General features: G+C 41.3%; 4 protein-coding genes across 4 annotated transcripts; 3 read left to right on the top strand and 1 right to left on the bottom strand.

Annotated features, from left to right (window-relative positions):
- Positions 1-1,824: 1,824 nt before the first annotated feature.
- Positions 1,825-6,197, top strand: BCR41DRAFT_345579 (hypothetical protein). Its single transcript, XM_022022749.1, has 8 exons — positions 1,825-1,984; positions 2,105-2,167; positions 2,265-4,134; positions 4,257-4,458; positions 4,554-4,645; positions 4,763-5,037; positions 5,160-5,871; positions 5,987-6,197. The coding sequence occupies exons 1-8, from the start codon at positions 1,880-1,882 to the stop codon at positions 6,133-6,135; spliced, it is 3,468 nt and encodes a 1,155-aa protein (XP_021885308.1). The 5' UTR covers positions 1,825-1,879; the 3' UTR covers positions 6,136-6,197.
- Positions 6,198-6,253: 56 nt separating this feature from the next.
- Positions 6,254-8,504, bottom strand: BCR41DRAFT_345578 (GDP-fucose protein O-fucosyltransferase-domain-containing protein). The gene has a single exon (XM_022022748.1). The coding sequence runs from the start codon at positions 8,332-8,334 to the stop codon at positions 6,379-6,381; it is 1,956 nt and encodes a 651-aa protein (XP_021885307.1). The 5' UTR covers positions 8,335-8,504; the 3' UTR covers positions 6,254-6,378.
- Positions 8,505-10,828: 2,324 nt separating this feature from the next.
- Positions 10,829-11,378, top strand: BCR41DRAFT_345577 (hypothetical protein). The gene is made up of 2 exons (XM_022022747.1): positions 10,829-11,043; positions 11,248-11,378. The coding sequence occupies exons 1-2, from the start codon at positions 10,926-10,928 to the stop codon at positions 11,310-11,312; spliced, it is 183 nt and encodes a 60-aa protein (XP_021885306.1). The 5' UTR covers positions 10,829-10,925; the 3' UTR covers positions 11,313-11,378.
- A 6,818-nt stretch (positions 11,379-18,196) lies between these two features.
- Positions 18,197-18,947, top strand: BCR41DRAFT_116835 (hypothetical protein). Its single transcript, XM_022019431.1, has one exon. The coding sequence runs from the start codon at positions 18,229-18,231 to the stop codon at positions 18,709-18,711; it is 483 nt and encodes a 160-aa protein (XP_021885305.1). The 5' UTR covers positions 18,197-18,228; the 3' UTR covers positions 18,712-18,947.
- Positions 18,948-20,000: the final 1,053 nt, after the last annotated feature.

Raw genomic sequence — 20,000 nt, 5'->3', positions numbered from 1 at the left:
TCTCATACATTGCTCCCGATTTTTAAGCCATATTGACGCACTCCATCTACGATTGTCGTACAGAAAGGTCAAGTACCGTTCTCTGGGACGGGAAAGGAGGGCGAGTCATTCACGTCATATGTTATTTCTCGCTCAACAGCGATTGATCCCGATTTATGAGCATGATTTCCATTAAACTAATAGATTCCGTATGGAAATTGCCCAAGATCACTAATGGGCTTTTTTTATTTAAAAAAAAAAAAAAAAAAGCCTCGTTTAACGTTGTTGCCATTGTTAACATGCCAGCTGCAATAAGTGGCTATCATAACTTTGGCAGAGCCTTACGTTTGCGCGACAGCGCATAATGTACACGGTGCCCTTGTTGCCATACGTTTCAGTTTTGTCACCTGCCAAAGTGCAGTGGGGACAAGCTTGGCCATAGAAGGGTATCGTGAAGGGATAGATGTCGAAATATTCAGTGGGATGATGGATGTTTAAAAAGTGTCGAGTGTTGTCCCTAGTTCATAGAGAGTGCCATTAGAGTGGGCAAAGGCTCAATCCTGCTCAGTGACAAATGGTTCCTAAGCAGAATTATAGCCATTCAATGGTATTTTAGTTTCACATCAAGCTTGCGTTAAGGTATTTTTTTTTTCTGTTTTTGTTTTCTTTACCGTTCTCCATGAAGCAGTCGGAAGATCAGGATACTCCTTGTAACTTCAAATAAATTGAACCTCACGCCAGATTGCTTGAGTATATTTGAAATCAACAGCCAGTAATGCCTGCCTGGCCATGATGCTTCACTGGCAAGAACAATGCGCGGCTGGCTTTTAGTGCCTATACAGGGATGGCTGAGAAGTTTATGGGCTGTTTCACGATAGTACTTTGGTTGGAGGGGGAAATACCCATATAGAGCCGAAAAAGCCTGGAGAATAACTCGTGTAGGGATTGAGTTATGTAGATAAACCGAAACTTGCAGTCGAGAGGTTTCAAGTACAAATGTAATTGAAAGCATTGCGGGGAAAGAACGCTTGGGCTGGGCTTCCTAGGTCGACAAGATGACATCCCATTCCAGAGAGGTTACAGATGTCGGATAAGGATTTGACCGAAAGAGTATCAATTCGAGCTTTAAAGAGGTGGCTGCTATATTAGTCATATATCCGAATGCAAAGGCATAGAGGTATGTTCCATCAGATGTGTAGCAGAGTGAGGACAACATGAATACGTGGATTGTGTATAGACAAACGCGGAAGGGGATGAGAAGGGATTTTGTAAAAAATCAAGAAAAAAGAAGTGGAATGTAAAGAAGGAGGGAAAAGGAATGCAAGTCGAAGAAAGGTTATCCACCTTTTAGTCCGTCGTTTAAGATTTCCTGGAAACTGAGTTCTCGAAAATAGAAAGCAAGGAAACGGAAAAAGAAGGTGTGGGCCCACGGGGTTTTGCTTGCGATCCTCATCTTCGCTTCCACAACATCCCTTGGTGTATACCTGGTAAATATAGTTGATTTGGTTCTAAAGAGCGTGAATTGGTGCTCATCAGGGTATACTCGATATTGGCGTATGCTTCCTCATCCCTAAGATAATGGACAAATACACAGGAAATAAATGTATATACATATACAACGGCGTTTTGCAAAATATTATAGTTTTTTATGTTTATTTGTTTTAAAGAGCTTCGTGCGCGGGTTTTGAAGATCTGCGCCGATTTATGATGCAGTAGATTTATTTTGTCTGACTTTGACGCGTCGTCCATTGAAGGCAATTTTTTTTGCTTGTCACATGGCACGGGCAAGCCACGCACAAAGTAGAGAGAAGCGAGCCTGTTAGTTCCTGACCAATATGCAGGATCGCACCATTCCCACTCGACATCCCAATTAGCGTGCCTGCGATCGGGCTTTCCCGACATGACCACTGCCAGACCTCATCGCTTGTTGTGGTCACCTCACCCAAACCACAATCAGTTTCTGCTTGGCTCAACTGAGCTACGTCTCTTTCAGTGGACACCGGAGGTATTTTCTTTTTTTTTTTTTTTTTTTTTTTTTGGGTTGAGAACATATAGGTGTATGGCATAAATATGTAGAAACATGTGCTTGTTTTGACAATCACTGCCCTCTATAAAAATACCCTAGGATTCAGAAGGCAAACCTCATGCTACACCTATTGCAGTCAACACTGATGTGTCCTTAATGAAGGTAAAAAAAAAGAAGCCAGGCGCAGGATTGCTGTGACTGGTATTGGGCGCAAGACGGAATGTAATCGTGGATTGACACGATATATATGCTTTGATAGTGCTTTACATGGTCGCCAGACCCGAACTACTTGGATCTGACAGCTGTTGGATTGACTACTGGAAGGACGCTTCTTATTCGCATGCACAGATCAGAGCCATGGGTTTTTGAAAATCAAGGGAATGAGTTTCGTCCAGATACGCCCAGACAAGTATCTGTAGCTCAGAATCAGAGAACATATCCTTCATTCAGCGCTCGTCACTCAAGAGCCTGTAATGTTGTGGCATTTTCAAAAGAACTGCCTAATTTTCTAGCGGTTGGCTTGGATAAAGTACGTAATGACTATTGTCTGATGGTATGGGATATTGGGCAGTCCACGCCAGCACCATCAGAATCGAACTATGCTCCATCTGGACCTATCACAGCTAGCCACCGCTCAACTACAGGGAGCTTTCAAACTTCGAGATTCGGAAGAGGATCGGACATTGCTGAGGGCTACTTTGACACTCGTCTATCTATGAATCCACTATCGCTTGCGGAAAACACTGGAACCGCACGAGCCTTGAATGCTAGCAGTTTTGATCACTCTGGCAGTAAAGAGGCAATGCGGCAATACGGTTCCAGCGAAGTCATCTCTTCCTGTGCTTGGTTCACACGTGCACCTAGAGTGCTAGCGGCTGGAATGGGTATGAAGTACATTCGGGTTTACGATACCAGAGAGGATGCTACATCTCCATCATCTCTGGTAATTTCAACAAAAGCTGTTCATGGGCTCTGTATGGATCCTTTCCATGAAGATCGGATGGCTTCATGCACAGACGACGGCAACATCCAGATCTGGGATGTCCGCAAAGCCTCACAACCAATTCTTTCATTCGATGCTGGTCCACAAAAATCACCTTTGGTCCGAATACAGTTTAACCCACAACGGTCCGGACTGATTGCTTCATTAGCCAAGGAAGCATTATGTTTGAAAGTTTGGGACATTCAAGAAGGAACAGTTCGTGCTCCAAGGAGTATTTCTAGGATGGACAGTAATCATAACTTGGAGGCTAATTTACAACAAAGCTCAGGAAGCACGAGCGGCTTACTATCAAGATCTCATGACAGAGAAGGTCTGCAGACTGTCCGAGAATCAGAGTCGGACGAGTTAGAAATTGGGGTCCCAATCCTATGGAAATCGCGTCGAACAAAGCCCTCTTCAAAATCGCTTCAATCATTCGCCTGGATCCCATCCTATGTATCCAATTCGACTTCAGGGCTCATCTCAATCAATAAGGAGTCGCTCATCGAAACTACTGTCCTCAAAGAGACGTCTCACATCGCTTGGGAGCCCAGAGGTGCGTTAGTGGTGTCGGACGGAAACAAAGTTTCTTGCTTCCCAAGCCAGCGTTCACTCAATGCAACCACTGCAGAACCAGCTCCACAGCTGCCGTTTTCAGAAATGCGGAAGCGCAATTCCAAAATCCTTAATCTACAACTTCCAGCTAACAGAAAAGTGAATGGAGAATCTCCTTCAGATGGTAGTTCTAGCAACCCCCCACCACCGATCAGCGTTATGCTTCCTGGTGGCCATCCAGCGCCATTAAGTACGGAAGCTTCTAAAGTGAATGGCATTGCTAATGGCGTTGCAGAATCAACGCGAAGGCTTCCACTGACTACCGTAGTCAATAACGGGTGGTCCTCAGCCACTGCTGCGCAGGTGGATGTTGGATTAGAAGAGGATGTTTCAGTCACAATGCGGGAAGGTGCTATCAAAGGATATTCTATGGATGCCGCTGCAAATCTCGGCTTGGTTGGGGCGGGAGCGCTTAAAGATTTTTGGGCTTGGATGCTACGTGCAGAAAGGATTGCTCAAAGGGATGGTGCACGTATCGGGAAGTTTGATTTTAGCTATCAAGGGGTCTTGCCAGTGCTTCTAGGAAATGGAGGTAGATATATTTAAAGCAATGTTTCCTTTTTTTTTTTTTTTTTTTTTTTTTTTTTAGCTCGATGACCCATCGCGAATCTAAACTTTTACGTTTGAATGATTTTCTTTATGTTTTAACTTTAGTATCAAGGAGGTCTACACCTTCGAGCACTCCTCGCACGATGTCACCTCTACCACGCGCCTCCTCTGATCTATCTACGCAACTCTCGAAGCAGGCGGATGAAATTCCTATCGTCCCTACTTTGAAGTTGGCTCAGCGTAAGCTCGGTTTAAAGCTTTGTGGATCAGAGCTACTCCGTTCCGACCTTAAAAGAACAGTTGAAAGGTACTAATTGGAAGGCCATGCACAATTCATTCCGCCCGCCAATTCCATTCCCTTTCTTATCTGCTTTTGTCTCCCTTCCAAATCTTTGCCATTAGGTTGGAGGATGAAGGAAGTTACGAGGTTGCTGCGGGATGGGCATTCTTTCATGGCGAGCTGGATCTCGCCATCGAAGTCCTTGGTCATGGAGGTAGGTGACGATCATTAGTCACATGGAAGCCTGACTAACGAAATGAAAGGATGATAAAGAGCGTGTGATGCTGACTTCAGTTGCTTTTAACGAATCGCCGACTTCAATATGTTTTAGATGACAAACTCAAATTGATGTCGATTGTTGTAGCTGGCTTCAATAAAAACCACATTAACACACCGTCAGTTGGACTCGGGATGAACAACGAAAAAGCGTCAAATAACACATGGAGAGCACAATGCAGGATTCACAGCCAATCTCAATCGAACCCATATATTCGAGCCATTTTTAGCTATATCGCTTCAGGTGACTGGCGAGATGTATTAGAAGAAAAGAGCTTGTCGCTTGCTGATCGTGTGGGGGTTGCGTTAAGGTTCTTGAGTGATGATGAGGTAAAATCAAACAGATACGTTCTTGAGACCCTACTTTGGAAGTGTTACCATGTGAGAAAAATAAGAAGATAGTTATGGTATTTCTGACATATTTCGGAAAATTATTAATTTCTGCAAAATAGTTAATGGCCTATATCCAATCTACGGCAGAGACGCATATAAATGCAGGGGAAATCGATGGTATTATCCTTACTGGACTTACAGAGACGGGTTTGGACTTGTTCACTAACTATGTTAACCGTACAGGCGATATTCAGACAGTTGCACTGGCATCTTCTGTCGCGGTACCTCGGTATTTCAAAGATCCACGTGTTGAAGAGTGGGTTGAGGGGTATCGGGATTTACTCGATCGCTGGCAGCTTTACTATACACGGGCACGTTTTGATATCGCTCGAGGACGGTGTATACAGCAGAGCACCTTGAGCGGTGTGTCTGCAGCTGACGTGACGCCGACCCAGATTTACGTTCGCTGTAACTTTTGCAACCAGAGCATTGCAAGGAATCTGCTCATTCCTGGAGTACGCGGCCGTGATGGCCGTCGCTTACTGGTTCAGGGAAGCGGTGGGCCAGGAATAAGCGGACATGGCAGCGCCCTGCATGGCCATGATAAACAAGGATCCATGGGCGGAGGGATGGGAGGTCAAAGTGCAGGGGGAATTCCTGGAGGTGCGCCTGGATCAGGACCCTCTACCAGCTCAAAGGCCGTTGTGTGTCCCAGTTGTAGCAAACCGCTTCCTCGATGTGCCATTTGTTTGCTTCATCTTGGTGTACCAGCAGAAGGCAACGCATCACTGGGTGCATGGTCTAGCCTTGGCCATAAAGTAACTGGCGAAAGTAAGTGAATGAACAAGCGTCTCGACTGATTATCAATCAGATGATTGCTCTGGGTCTAATTACTTTTTTTATTTTTTTATTTTTATTTTATATATATATATATATATATATAAAGAACCGACGAGTTTTGATTTATGGTTCACTTGGTGTCAGACTTGCCGGCACGGTGGTCATGCTATGCATATGGCAGAATGGTTCGACCGACACACACAATGTCCTGTCAGCGACTGCAACTGTCTTTGTTCCACTCATGATGCCCTGTAATTTATCATCAAGTCCTTTTTTCAATTATTTTGCAGAAAGAGCCACAACATAATAAGGAAAGAAATAAAAAATATACATTCAAAAGAAACGCGATGGTATATTTGTTTATAAATGGGTCCGGTACTTGATATCATATTTTGATTTTGCGGAGTATTTCATAGTCCATGTGATAGTTCAGATGACGTTGCAAAGCAAAGCAATGAGTGAAAGCACTTCTCTATTTCTTTTGTAAACATAGGTTTATCACATGTATTCAACTTGACGACCTCGCCAATCTCGTTGTCTGAGTGCCCCAACTCGTGAAAATGTGCTCATTTGAATCCCTACCAGAGCTTCTGCATAGGCCATAAAGACCTGGTCGACCATCATTGGCCCAAAAACACCCAGAGTTTCGATGGTCCTCATGGTCTCATGGTCCAAGAATTGCCAGCCCAGATTCGCAAAGCGTCTCAGCTCTTGAGGGTCTCGTTCATTAGTAGCCACAAAGACTGGAAGCATTTGAGATGGATCATCTAGAGTAGGGTTCAGTTGTTCTTGGATTTGATTGACTCGCTCTGCAATCTGGTCTGTAGTGGGAAGACAATGAATCATCTTGGCTCCTGCAAAGTTCCCTTCACAATACTTTGCAAAATCACCGCGACGAACATGGACCGCAATATATCGATGACGATCAAGGGTAGTAGCAGGGGAACCTTGGCTATTATCTTCATTGTCTGATACTGTTGCTGGTGTTGATACAGATACTTCAGAAGCTGAAATTCTGTTGACACTCAGGGTTTTGTCTAGGAACCGCTGGACAAATTGTTCTAGTTCCTGCGTAAAATGTAGGTGTTGGCCAAATTTCTCCCATTCAGACTTGTCTTTGACAGCAACTTTGTATGTATTCGAGACACAGATGTGCTTATCTGTATCATAGGGTTCCAAAGTCGAGAGAATCGTCTCGAGCTTCCCATCATCCACCGGGAGGGGTGTCAGTGTGGCATTGAGACGCCATTGCCTTAGAAAGGCTTTCGCAGTGAAGTCGATCGATCGCTTAGATCCGAATCCACAGGTGATGCGGCACAGTATTTGGTTGTAAGGAGTCCGTTCCTGGTCTCGTAATTCATGGAATTCGACCACGTTGGCCCCAGTCAGCTGAGAAAACTTTTTCAGATCTAGAAATTTGGACCAAGGTTGGTTCTGCTTAGACTTGTCGTGGCTGGAGGAAGTGATCGGAGGAATGATTAAGGTGCGACCTAAAGCTTTGGCTATTTCCATGCCACGCAGCATTCCATAAAACTGATTTGTGATGCCTGCGTAGGGTAGATACGTCAAGTATCGAGTCGGTGCTTTGATGTTAGCGTTAGCGCCAGCTTGTTGCTGCAAGATGTCTTCAAACGGGCGAGGATCCAGAGCACTTTGGCGAATGTATTCATCGTCGCCACTGCCACTACTGTTATTGTCTTCACTATCACTTCTTCTATCATTAATAACACCCTTGTTGCTGTTGATGTTGTTACTAGGGATGTCAATTAATTCTTTCAGGCTTGATTCCTGGCCGGATTCTGTGGAAGTTTGCTCTTTAGGAGTTGACGAGTGGTGTTGATGTTGACGTTCTTGATCTTCTTGACCTTGTTCCGATGAGGCAATATGAGGTGGTATTGAATCTTGCTGGGCTTCAGGGATCTGTTCATGTGAGCGCTTTAGTTGCTGTTCTTGAGCTTCAAGCTGCTGTTGCATCAACATTTGCTTTCGCTCATCATTAAATGTGTTGCGGTGAGGTAATGCAGCCCTAGGTCGGCCAAACGTTGTCCGATATGGATCCTTTTCAGGATTGTTGTGGATGAACTTGATAAAGTCTTTGTTTTCATCTTCCTGGTCTTGATCAAAAATTTGCCTCTGGTCATTCCCTTGGCCTTCAGTATCATCGTAGCCATCAAGTACCTTATTCTTATCCCAGTGTTGATGGTTGTAACTTCTACTCTTGAACCCTCCAGCGGTCCAGCGAGTAATAGAGGATGAGCTGGATGAAAAGGAGGAATAGGGATCTTGGAGTTGACTTGTACTAGTTGATGGGGTATGGGTCAAATGCAGGATCACTAACGATCCTGAAGAGATGAAAAGGAGTGTAGCAAGAAGAATTAAAACTCGATGATGGGTACGACATATTCGTGGGGACCAGGGGAAAAGCCCCTTGAATGATTTTGATAATGTTGTCATACGGATTATAATTCGTGTTTCACAAAGAATAGGGATAAAAGAGAAAGTCTGTAGGAAGAAGGGAAATGAAATGAGTTCCACGACTGAATGTGAATGGAGGAGTGAATGAGGTGTGGGGTCAAGGAAAAGAGTATGAAGAAAGAGTGAAGATGAAAAGCAGAGAACGATCGAGAGGGAAAGAAGGAAAAAAAAGTTATGCAGCTGAGCGCGTAGCCTGCCTTGTCGTTTTTACCCCTACCCTGTTCTATTTTGGCCTTGTCCTAGTTGAAGCCCAAGCATGTCCCTTGCTCTTATTCGATTCGATGAAGCAACATTCTTTTTGTATTTCTGTAAATAGCGAAAGCGATAACTTTTGACTTTTTATTTTTTATGCAGAGCACCTGCACAGTCCTTGCCTTGTGGACAGCACCTTAAATTGAGTTCGTTTTTTTCTTATATCCTTCATGATTACTGCACAAAAATATATAATATGTATAGACTGGGAACAGACCTTAAAAGAAAATAGGGTATAGTTTCCCCTCCTGGACCGATCTAGACTTACATTATGACAGATGCCTAGTACCCTCACCAGACTTTTCATCCTGTTATGGCACGAAATCCCATTAAAACTAATGTTGTTAGTTTCCTGATAGACAGGATGGCTTATGGATGTAGAAAGATATGTGAAAAGAGTAAAAAACCGAGTCCTTTTTTTAGGATATGATCACGCTCAATGAATCTCAAAGACATCAGTTTTTTTAAATGGTCAGAGCTCGCCAAAGCAGCTTCAGTAGCGTCTGAGATGGAGCAACATCGGTTGCATTGTAATGTTGGGTTGGGGAGGACATCGCTTCTGCAACAACGTGGTAAAGGCACTCGTGAAACCTTTTAGTTGCCTTCTGACACAATTGAAAGGGGATCCAAGGTACCAACGAGACCATCCTGGTATCAGATAAACTGAGTCATGTGATGCAAATCCGGTTTACGGCATGTATAACTAAACATTCCCATCTTCGTTTTCTTAGCCATTTTCTTCTATGTGGATCTAAGTTATAGGTACCAGCCATGTATTGTTGGATGTCCCTTTCTTCATGCCTCAATAACCCGTCCATTTTTTAACAGTTATCGAGGAGGGTCAGAGATTAGTAAAAGTTGCCCTTCTTTGAATTTTCATGCTCCGTGCATTAATAAACGCCGCTGATGTGTTGTTTGGAAATTGATATCCAGTTTAATTTACTCCGAATAAAGAGTGTCAGGTCCAAATGACTTGTTGTTGTTATGTTGGTCAAGAATCTGATGGCCCTGATGGCTTGGTTTTTGAGCCAAGAGTAATTCCCTTAAGGTATTTTACTCATTCTATCAGTCGGTCGTCGGCTTCTACTTACTGGTCAAAAGTCCATTGGTTCTTTTTTAGGATATGTCGCGAGTTACGCGTTTTCCCCTAGTTGTTCTGCAACGTTATATGTTAGTTTGTTCAGTCACATGTGTTCTCATGAATTCATTCACCGAAACTGAATTAGTCTTTTTTTTTTGCTCTTGAAGGAACAAAAGATGTTAACGCTCTGGTCCATAAGATAACCATGCATAGATATGAGGGCTTCGGGGATTCTGGTCCTTTTTTGGAGGCAAGAAATAAACGACTACACAGCATCCAACTTCCGATCAATCAATAAGTAGTTGTGGTGGATTCTTGGTTAAGGTCGACTATCCTACTACGGGCGCACAGGCATCTCAACTAAACATTCTTTCCTTTCAGTTCGAAGCTGTAGTTTGAAATTATAGCCCGTTTCATTTGGTCATGATACCTTATATTTTTTGAATACTTTCGAGTGTATTGGCAGCCAATTGGCTCGCTTGTTACGAGTATTGTTGCAAGTCCGTCACGTAGTGAAATGCCACCAGAACAATTCAATCATCGTTTTTAGATTAAAAATATAAGGTATCATGACCAAATGAAATTGGCGATAATAGTAGTTTTAAACATAACCAGGGATGTTGCTATTGTGCCTAAGCGTCGCATTTCCTTCTCATCCGCCCTCTCTACATTTGCTGCTTCGCTTTTCCTAGTCTCCACTTTTCAATTAGTTCCCATCGAACATCACAGTGTTAGGCAGGAAGATATAGCCTCTTGCGTTATAGCTTTAGCATTAGAACTGGAAATGGGTTATAAAAAAACAAAGGGTTTCTTTGAAGCTATTTAGAAAACCATGCTAACCAACTGTCCGATTAACTATTCCTGATAGCCATAGGCATAGCAGACAAAAAAAAAGCTTCTAGCCGCCGTGTATCCATTATGTCAATTGGTGCAGGTTATCATCTTCTCTTCACATTGCTTATATCTCTCCTTTCTTTGCTAATGTCTCAGTTTCTAACTTTTTAAACACTATTTTTGTTTATAAATGGCAAGGATGATCAATACACATGGTTTTATATGACTAGAAAATGACTTTAAAGCTGTCTTAACGCGACTAAGATGACAGGGACTGTATTCTTCGTAGTAATCCCGTGCTTTTATGGGTGTCGCTGCTGCTCGCTTTTTACATTTCCAGCCGGTTTGAGGGTGGGGACGGCTCATTTGGTAAGGAATTTGGATTCCATTCCAGGGTCAGCTTATGCAACATTGTTCCAGAGCAAAAAAAATCTCGAGGCGACTATGGCTTCATATATTTTCTGGAAAGGGCTGTGATATTGCTGTTGTGATCCATGGTGGCGGATTTACTGTTCATTTTTCTGGACACGCATAAGAGTCAAGTGAAGCATATGTACACAACAGCATCATGGCGTCAGCAAGCAAAAAAAAAAACCAAAGAGGTGATCGAAACCAAAAAATGGGCATGAGAGCCCAATAGACAAAAAATTGATCGAGACAAGAAGGGTTTTTCATCTTGCAGTTATGCTCATGATTGTTTGTAAATATAACTTGTAGATTTTTACCTGAAAATACATATTCCATAGCCATGAACGAGACCATTATCGCATACCAGGATCTTATTACATAACATGAGGCTGGGTTAAAAAAATTCTAGGGCGCGTATGCTGATGTTTCCATAAGCAAAGCTTGAGAGCTTCAATGTCTTGTCAGACAAAATAAGAGCCATGGCTGAGACTGGCATTTGTCATTATTGATGCAAACTAATGAAAATTCATTTTTATAAATACTGTACAATTTTTAATTACTGACACACACTATGCAGGAGGAAGCGTCTGTTTCAGTACACTGCCCAAGCTAGGTGACACCCTGGGCTTGAATCTTTCGTAGGAGGGATTATTCATGGATTCGCAATGCATACCTATTAAAAAACTCGATCTTTAACGTTATTAGGATATATCCTCTACGCCTCATTCTTATTGGAGGCATTGAAATGTCACACCCACCCTTGGAGCTTTTTATAGACAAAGCATAAACTTATAGCGTCGAAATAGCATATTTCTGAAGATTGTGCCCATAACTGGCTTTTGTTGAACGGTCTCTTGATCAAGCGGGGCCTTGAGGAAGCTCATCAAGCAATGGGAGATTCTGTGCTGACAGAACACCACCGACTTTTCCCTCAACCAATAGATGTCAATTGAGTAATTCAACTCAGTCCTTTTTCTTCTTCTAAAATACTCTCTGCTAATGCCTACCCGGGATATTAAACATTGTAGTTATTTTTCTTATAACGTTCTAATCGACAACAGTAAAAAAAAATATTGCTGCTGCGCATTAAGGTTGGTGGCACCTACTTGGTGTTAGTCTTACGAACGCACAGACGCTTTTGAAGGGGCCGTGCAGATTGGTGGCGTTTCAAAGAATGACGATCAAATATAATTGCCATTCCGGGGATGGGGACTTTTCTTTTTCTTTTTCTTAACAAGCAATGCAATGGAGCTCTACTAGGATGACTATGGTGTTGAAAAAGTACTATTTCAGTGCTTTAATGGGCCAGCAGGATTAAATTATCACCGCATGTAGCCATATGGACGAAGATTCGGTAAAGTCACAGATGATATGAAGAGATCAATTCAGAACACCAGTGATAATGGTAGCAACAGTAGCAGTGGTGAGTGAAGAGGAAGAGATAAAGAGGAGTGGGCGGCATCGGGTTAAGAGTTAATAAGAGAGATGCACGATCCATTAAAAGGCCCATTTAGTCAACTCTCCGTAGAGTTGTCACCAAGGTAAATACTGAGTCTGTAAGAAAGCATTGACAGTATATCCATTATTCATAGACCAATTATCCATTTCAGGGGTGATGGTAATTAGGCTTACAGGCACTTCCTGCATAATGCAAAGGTATAGGCTGAGGGCCGGGTCCTTGAAGGCCCCTGTTGGGGTTGTATATTTATATAAATGCTGAGGCCTTGCCTACGGGAAGAAAGACCAATCATGGTAAACATTATTTACTTCTAAAAAAAAAGGTGTTGATTGATGGTTATGGATGGTTCAATGAGTAGCATTATTTAGAATGCGCACGAAGAAATAAATGGGCGTAAATAAAAATAAAACGTTTCTCAATGTTCGCGCATGAATGTTTCTAGGACGGACGATAAAACAAGTCATCTGATAAAATGGGGCAAAATGTGGTGTAGTGTAAGGTTGGTAATTTAGTGCTTGAGTGCTTGCGGTACACGACGAAGAGATTATCTATCATGAAACGATATCAATCTTGGCGTCAATTTTTTGGCTTTAAAGGACAAAAAGAGGATCCCAGCATTATTATGCGCACATGAATGATGGTTCATGACGGTAATAGTTGATTGAAAAAATGCTCAGCAGTCGCGGGAAGCCATGGTAAAAAAATATATGCAAATGTAAATGCAATAAAATAGGCTTTTAGAAAGCATCAACAGCAAAGAGTAAGCATGCATTAATGCTATCATGCAAGAGAAGGTTCGCTGACATTGATGGTCATGCACTTTCTTTTCCTATTTGCCTTGGTCCTAGGTGAAACCATAGGGTAGGGCTCACTTACAAACAATAAGAGAGAAGGAGGATGAAGGATAAAAGAATAAAAGATTAGAGGTAGGGGTGAGGAAGGATGAGGAAGCGGGTTTGAAAGCATTGCTCAAAATAAAAGACACTGCAACACTATTTCATTCCAAGGGACAGAGGAGTATGTTAAAAAAGAGGAGAGGAAATTAACAACAGCAACCAAAACCAAATGCTCTTCATGACTTACCGCTGTTGGCCCATAGTTTTCCTGTTGCAATGAGTCAATCTAAAAACCGCACGTGCCCGTATTACCTTTTGACAGGATAAGGATGGCCTGGGTAACCAGGTTTTCTATGGTTCCATGAATTTCCCGCGCTTTTTTTTGTTATTGTTATTGTCATTGCTATTGTTGTGGTTCTGTTGTTAAATATTTACTATGACGGTTACAGGATTGTTCATTTGACCTTGTTACCGGCCAGACCAATGATTGTGCATGGTGTAGGGTAGGACAAGTGGACCTGACACAAGTGTACATCTATAAACATGTTTTTGAAATTGAATTATCGATGTATTTATTTCTTATTACAAATAAATAAAAATTTATAGACATATTGCATGCAAACATTACGGCATCACCATGCATGCCATACATCACCACAGAAAAAAAAAAATCAATAGAATAAATAGACCGGAATATGAATACTCAATGTAAATATGATCTCCATGAAGAAATAAGTCAGGGAGTGAAAGGAAGCGGGAAGAAGACCACAAATAGTTATATTATATACATGGTGTATACATGTAATTAGAACGAAAGAAAAAAAAAGAATAAGAATAGCTCAATAACAAAACGATCACACCAATGAGCTGCCTTTTTAGCTTTCCAGCCTGCTGACCGCAACGCAATGCAACGGATGAGGCAATGATTGTATACATATTGCATGTATTTTTAACAGACTGGCCAGCATTGCGTGTATGCATGCGTATTTACTGTTCACACATTTTTCTTCTACTTTCTCTTCTCAGCTTCATCCCATAGTCCTCAGTGGTCTGGTTTTTCCCTCAATGGTCCCACATGAATGTGTTGCTAGCCTTGTAAATTGCACGAGAACATGGCAAATCAAAACGGGTTTGTCACCATTGATCTTGCCTCTCGTTTGCCTGCGCCTCAAATGCGAATGTATTATTCGACTCATTTCACTTTATTTTATCTTCTATCCTTACAATGTCATATGTGCGCCAACCCAATATTATCAACAACAATAAACATCAAGAATTAGATAGCACACCGAGAGCCTCTTTATGACTCGCGCTCTTACGTTTTTTTTTAAATGTTCCTGAACAAAACTGGTCAAGCTGAGACCATGGTTAAACTAGAAGAAGCACGGCATTTAAGACTAGAAAGTATTCGCGTTGCTCTTTTCTTTTTCCTCCCGCGTCAAGAGCCCGTTTACTCGTTCGGACGAAAGGGTTTGGACTGGGGATGATCTATTTTGCGTTCAGATACCCTTTTTCCTTTTCGCTCCACGCATTCTTTTATTCTGGCGGCGCATTCCAATCAATGTATTCTAATCAATGTACTTGTAAATTGTACACATTGGTAGCTTTGCTTCATATCCATGAAAGTATCAGAAGGAAGGATGAACCGATAGTTTTTGGTAGAGCCTCATTAGTCATCCAATAAGCTTACTTCGCCCTTTCGCTTGACCTTAAATGGCACAAACCCATACCCCGTAGACCATGAGGGTGAATGTCATCGGTATTGCTAAAAATATAACATTACATATCAGACCAGGTGACCTTTTCAACAACATATTACGCTTTAGAGGCTAAAGAAGCTGATGACCCTCAAGATCGCTAAAGGAGAAGACACAAAGAATTCACTAGGCCAAGTATCACTCATTCGCAGTTTCAGGCACCGCATTAGGATCTTCTGTTAAAAAACAAAATAAGTAAGGTCGTTGCATGGCTGTGAGAGGGAAGAGGTTAGATATACTAGGTGAGAAGGGCACAAAAAAAGAAGAAAGCCCGGAGATAAGAGAAAATTGAATATGGTACACACTCTGTAGAGTAGACATGGTGACCATTGCCCTTATCTTTTTCCGCAGTGTAAAAAAAGACGCCCACTCTTGCATTTCCCGATACCCTTGTTTCCTTAAATAATTAGTATCAGTCGATTTTTACTTTTTTGTTCTAGACAAAGATGGAAAAAAAAATGGCGGGAAAACTGAGAGAGACATTGAATGACTAGATCTATTGACAAGGTATGACCCTCTCTTAAAGGATGGGGTGAATGACCTCTATCCACGTAAGCTTTATTCTAGTGAGTCGATAAACATGTGTATCTATTTCTTTTGATCTTTTTTGCGGTACTAGGATTCAATTCATAAACCTTGTTATTCTATTATCTTTCTTTTTTATATTGTTTGTTTGGATGTGTCTTTTTTTTTTTTTTTTTTCCCGCCATTTTTTTTTGAGAGTGCGTGTAACCAAGAAAGACCATCAACAAACATTCCTATCCTAATCCTCTTGCGAAATCGAACCAAATGAGGCAGTTGTTTGTGAGTGATATTGTTGAGAGCCGAGAGCGATTTTTTTTTTGTCTGTTTTGTCGTTGCTTCTCACCATTTTTGTTTTGCTGGCGGTGTTGATGTTTGAATGTTTGTTGCTCTTTTTTTTTTTTTTTTTTTTTTTTTTTTTGTTTCAAATCCCCTTTCCTCCCTGTTCCTTCTCTGTCGAAAGAAAAATAACAACAAATATAACCCTCGTGTTTTTCCCGCCCTTATTTTCATTCTCTTTGAGGTCTTCTTACTAACACGTTGTTTGAATGTCTCAATTTTATTTTGACTCATTCAATAATATTTAAAAAGACAGAAACGTAAACACGCTCAGACCAAGGACCAAATTCGTGGGTAACCAGCATATCTGAATGGTTATTGGTCAAAAGATCCATCCAGACGAGTGGTCAGTGAGTAAGCCTAAAAAATAAAATGTCGGCTCCCTAATGATTATAATAACAATAAAAGCAGTCTTGCGACGAAGCAAAAACTGGGAGTTTTCCACTTAATACAATGGGCTGATTCCGTGAGTGGCAAAAGACCGACGCCATATTCACATTTATCACTAAATGTTTTCAATAAAAAGTAAGAGGCTGAAATGTGAGGGGGTCATTAGTGACCAAAGGTATGGCCAATGGAACTCTGAGCATCATGTCACTATAATATTGTGATACTTTACTATCGTATGACTGAGGAGTTGGGGTTGGGGGGTTAGGGAGCGAAGGAAAGAAGGAAAAGCTCAGGGATGAGAATTGAGACAATGCAAAAAAAAATTCATGCTTATCGTCATCGTCATCTTCCCTCCTTCGCTTCTCTCTTGCTTTTTGCTGTGTGTGGGTTTCTCTCGTCCCTTCCTCCTCCTCAGGATAGGGTAGTGCTAATATTAATAAAGCAAACTAAGCATTGCATAAAAAAGCGCGGGAAAAGTCATCATGTTTGGACAAAGCATGGGCGACACTCTAACGCCCAAGAAAAAAAAATCTTCTTTTCAGGACCACGAGATAAACTCTAAGTCAATGATAGGAGAAAAAAGCTGGCGCCCATGTTATCCATGGTAGGCGGATGGGATAGGATGTCTTTTTTAGACAAAACATTATCGACAAGATTAGGACAGTAATGGATAGTGTAATAAATAATGCGCACTTTTCTCTCTCCCCATTCCTCTTCTTTTTACACACTCTCTCTTCGCTCTCTTAACAATGGTTATTGTATACGGGGTGTACTAGCGTCTCATCAGAAAGATAGAGACACTCTATTTCCTTTATTTGCAATCATTTTTTTCGAATGTGTGTTGCTGTGTTAGAGAAAGCCTGCTCCTTCAAAGTCAAGACCAAAGCATAATGCAAATGTCATTTTTTCCCGCCTGCAGAATACCATAATTTTGAACATGTGTGACCCCTTCTTTGTTGCAATATATTTCTACCGTAAATGCAATTAAGAAAAAGAATGATGTTCTATCCATCCCGCTGAACATTATTTTTTCTTTTTTTCTGAATTTTCATCATTACCTCTCCTCCCTTCCTTCTCCACTGTAATCTTGCTAGACAGTCTTTAGCTTGATAGAGCCCACATTTATTATGCGCTGTGTCGAGGAGAGGGAGGCCCCGATTACGTGGATTCTTTCTTTATTCACTCACAAGTTTCGATAGGCTCAACAGACTTGTGAGCTTGTAACACAGAGAGACTGGGAGGTATAGAGAGAGCCTGGCGATCGGGAAAGAGGCTAGATAAATCTCTCCAATGGCCATTACTGGCCTGGTTATTGTTAAAAAAAAAATAAGGAGTACGAACCGTCTTCAACCAACCGAAAACAAGGTCTAGTAACTCAAATAACTATTTAATTAGGAGTAAAGTTGATGTTTATAAGAGTTACCCTGCGCAAACAAACATAAGCCCTGTACTGCGAGCGACCTCAGTGCCTTTTCCTCATTTTTTTTTTTCGACCAATATTCTATACACTTTACACTTTCTTCATGATCATCGCACGTTTTTTCAAAAATATGGTGTCTGTCTCTTTTATTTTGTTTTATTTTTGCCGCTTTTTTTTTTTTTTTTAGGGTTTGGTGCTTATGCCTTGTTTCTTGTTATTGTTGTTTATGTGTTTGTGTGATTGTTTTGACTGACTGATTACAATATATTCACTTCACTTGTAGTCCAGATGGATGCGACCATTGCCGTCATACAGCGATTATGTGTTGGTTATATTTACAAATTACGCGGGAAAAAAATATTTATTTGTTTATTTTATATGTTCATTCTTTTCGATATTTAGTTTCTATTCAATAGAACTAAGAACTAGGCGTAATCTATTCGTCCTTTTTTAAGAAGTAAATAAATAAAACAAAGTGAGTCAGTTAGTCCAATTAAATAGAGTAAACAAGTCGATTGAATTCTTAAATAATTTGAAAGTAAACAGTGGCATGCATGCTCCGCCAAATAGCTTAGATGGCAACAATGGCAAAAAACATTCGAGGAAAAATGGCGGCACATATAAAAAGCACCTCATCATTCCCCTCTTTCCTACTTTCCCAACAAATAAGAGATTCCTTCTTCTCTCTCCTTCTCTTCTCTTCTTCTCTTCTTCTCTTCTTGCTTATAGCATCGCCCGTCTTACATCTTCAAATTATACATTTTTTTTTTAATAGTAGTTTAGTCCCTTTCCTCTATTACATTGCTCCCTCTATATATCTATCCCTTACATTTTTTACTTATACAACTTCTTACTTATTTGTAACACCCACTTGGACTTCAATACACATCATTCCTTCCCCTGTACATTCTGACCTGCCCCTCCACAGCTCTTGGGCTGACTCTTTCTTTTATATATTGCTCTTTTTCTTCTTTATTCCCTTCAAGGTGTGTATTTTGATCCTTATTGTCCTCTCTCTCCCCTCAGTACAAACGATTGGATTTTACCAGCATAAATAAAATAATAACGTTCTGCTCATGACCCCTTGACCCTTGATTTTTCTCTCCTCCTTTTCCAATCCCTTTGTTTTCCTTTTCTGTGTAGATCACCTTTTTTTTTCTCTCTGGGTGTTAATTAGGAACCGAGAAGGTTTTTCTAGTCTCATCTAACAGAATCCTGTGTTGTGTTAATCCTTTTAGCTTGCAGCACTTCCCCCTCTCCTCCCTGTTTCCTTATTGTCCAAACATCCAATTGCCAAACAATCCAAAAAGAGCACGTCCTGTCCTTGTCTTTTCATCTCTTGCCACTCAATCGTTCCAGACCAAGTAAAACTTGTAAATTTGCTTCGATACCCCAGGTTAATAGAAACAAAATTTTGGTATGTTGGAATACATTGGTTGATCCTATTTTGTCATCACATTTGATCGATGCAGCTGTTTATGTTTATATTTATATTCTCCTTAACCTCTTGGCATTTGTCAACCAAAAACCTTTTCTTATTGCACGTAACCTATAAATTGCTTCGTTCTGACTTTTTTTTTTTTCTTTGTCTTTTCTTTTCATCACCAGAACAACGGCTTTAATCAACGTTGCCGTCAAGAAACCGACCAATCATAACTAATATCGCCACTTATTTCCATATTCTCTCCCTCTTCGCCACCTTCGCCACTTTCCTCTCTTCATGGCAAATACCTCTTCCGAAAGTTCATATTATAGTCTGGGAAGTAATACAACGATAGATCCTAGTCTCGATAACATACATTCACATCTCGAGCAGACACAGCCCATGCATCCATCCAACCATCTCTACCAAACAACTTCGTCTACTGCAGACGAATCTACCGCATACTCAATCGCATTTTCCTCTGCACCCGCTGGAGGATTAAACATTACATCAATGTGTACCCCAAATCCCAATCCGCTTTATTTCCATCATCAACAACAGCAGCAACTTCACCACTTTCAATTCCCATCTCAAGCTCAGCGGCCCTTCCATCCAGACTTTGATTTATTCACAAGTATGACCACAATACCATCAGTGGTGCCTTCATCAGCTCCTCTGTTCCAGTTCGAGACAAACCTGTCATCGAACACAGTAACGTTTCCGAATGGTTTGACGCGTATACAGCAGCAAGGTAGTGGCGCTCAAGAGCTTTCGAATCTCCGAATGTTCGTGCCCGCGACAACAACGACTGCGCTTTCTCCATCTTCCAACGCACCTTCGCCTTCCACAAACTCCTCTACCGCGTCTTCTCCTGTTTCCGCAGACTTTGATGAAACAATGACCATGATGGTGACACCTGTTATT

Source organism: Lobosporangium transversale, assembly GCF_002105155.1.
Source record: "Lobosporangium transversale strain NRRL 3116 chromosome Unknown BCR41scaffold_3, whole genome shotgun sequence".
Lineage (NCBI taxonomy): Eukaryota > Fungi > Mortierellomycota > Mortierellomycetes > Mortierellales > Mortierellaceae > Lobosporangium > Lobosporangium transversale.
Note: the sequence above shows the minus strand (reverse complement) of the source record. Positions and strands in the feature narration are given on the sequence as shown.

Coding starts and splice junctions, on each gene's coding strand:
- BCR41DRAFT_345579 (XM_022022749.1), top strand. CDS start 1,880: ATGACCACTGCCAGACCTCATCGCTTGTTGTGGTCACCTCACCCAAAC. Junction 4,135..4,256: donor AGTGCTTCTAGGAAATGGAG/GTAGATATATTT, acceptor TTTTAACTTTAG/TATCAAGGAGGTCTACACCT. Junction 4,646..4,762: donor CGAAGTCCTTGGTCATGGAG/GTAGGTGACGAT, acceptor AATATGTTTTAG/ATGACAAACTCAAATTGATG.
- BCR41DRAFT_345578 (XM_022022748.1), bottom strand. CDS start 8,334: ATGACAACATTATCAAAATCATTCAAGGGGCTTTTCCCCTGGTCCCCA.
- BCR41DRAFT_345577 (XM_022022747.1), top strand. CDS start 10,926: ATGCAACATTGTTCCAGAGCAAAAAAAATCTCGAGGCGACTATGGCTT. Junction 11,044..11,247: donor CGGATTTACTGTTCATTTTT/CTGGACACGCAT, acceptor GTAGATTTTTAC/CTGAAAATACATATTCCATA.
- BCR41DRAFT_116835 (XM_022019431.1), top strand. CDS start 18,229: ATGGCAACAATGGCAAAAAACATTCGAGGAAAAATGGCGGCACATATA.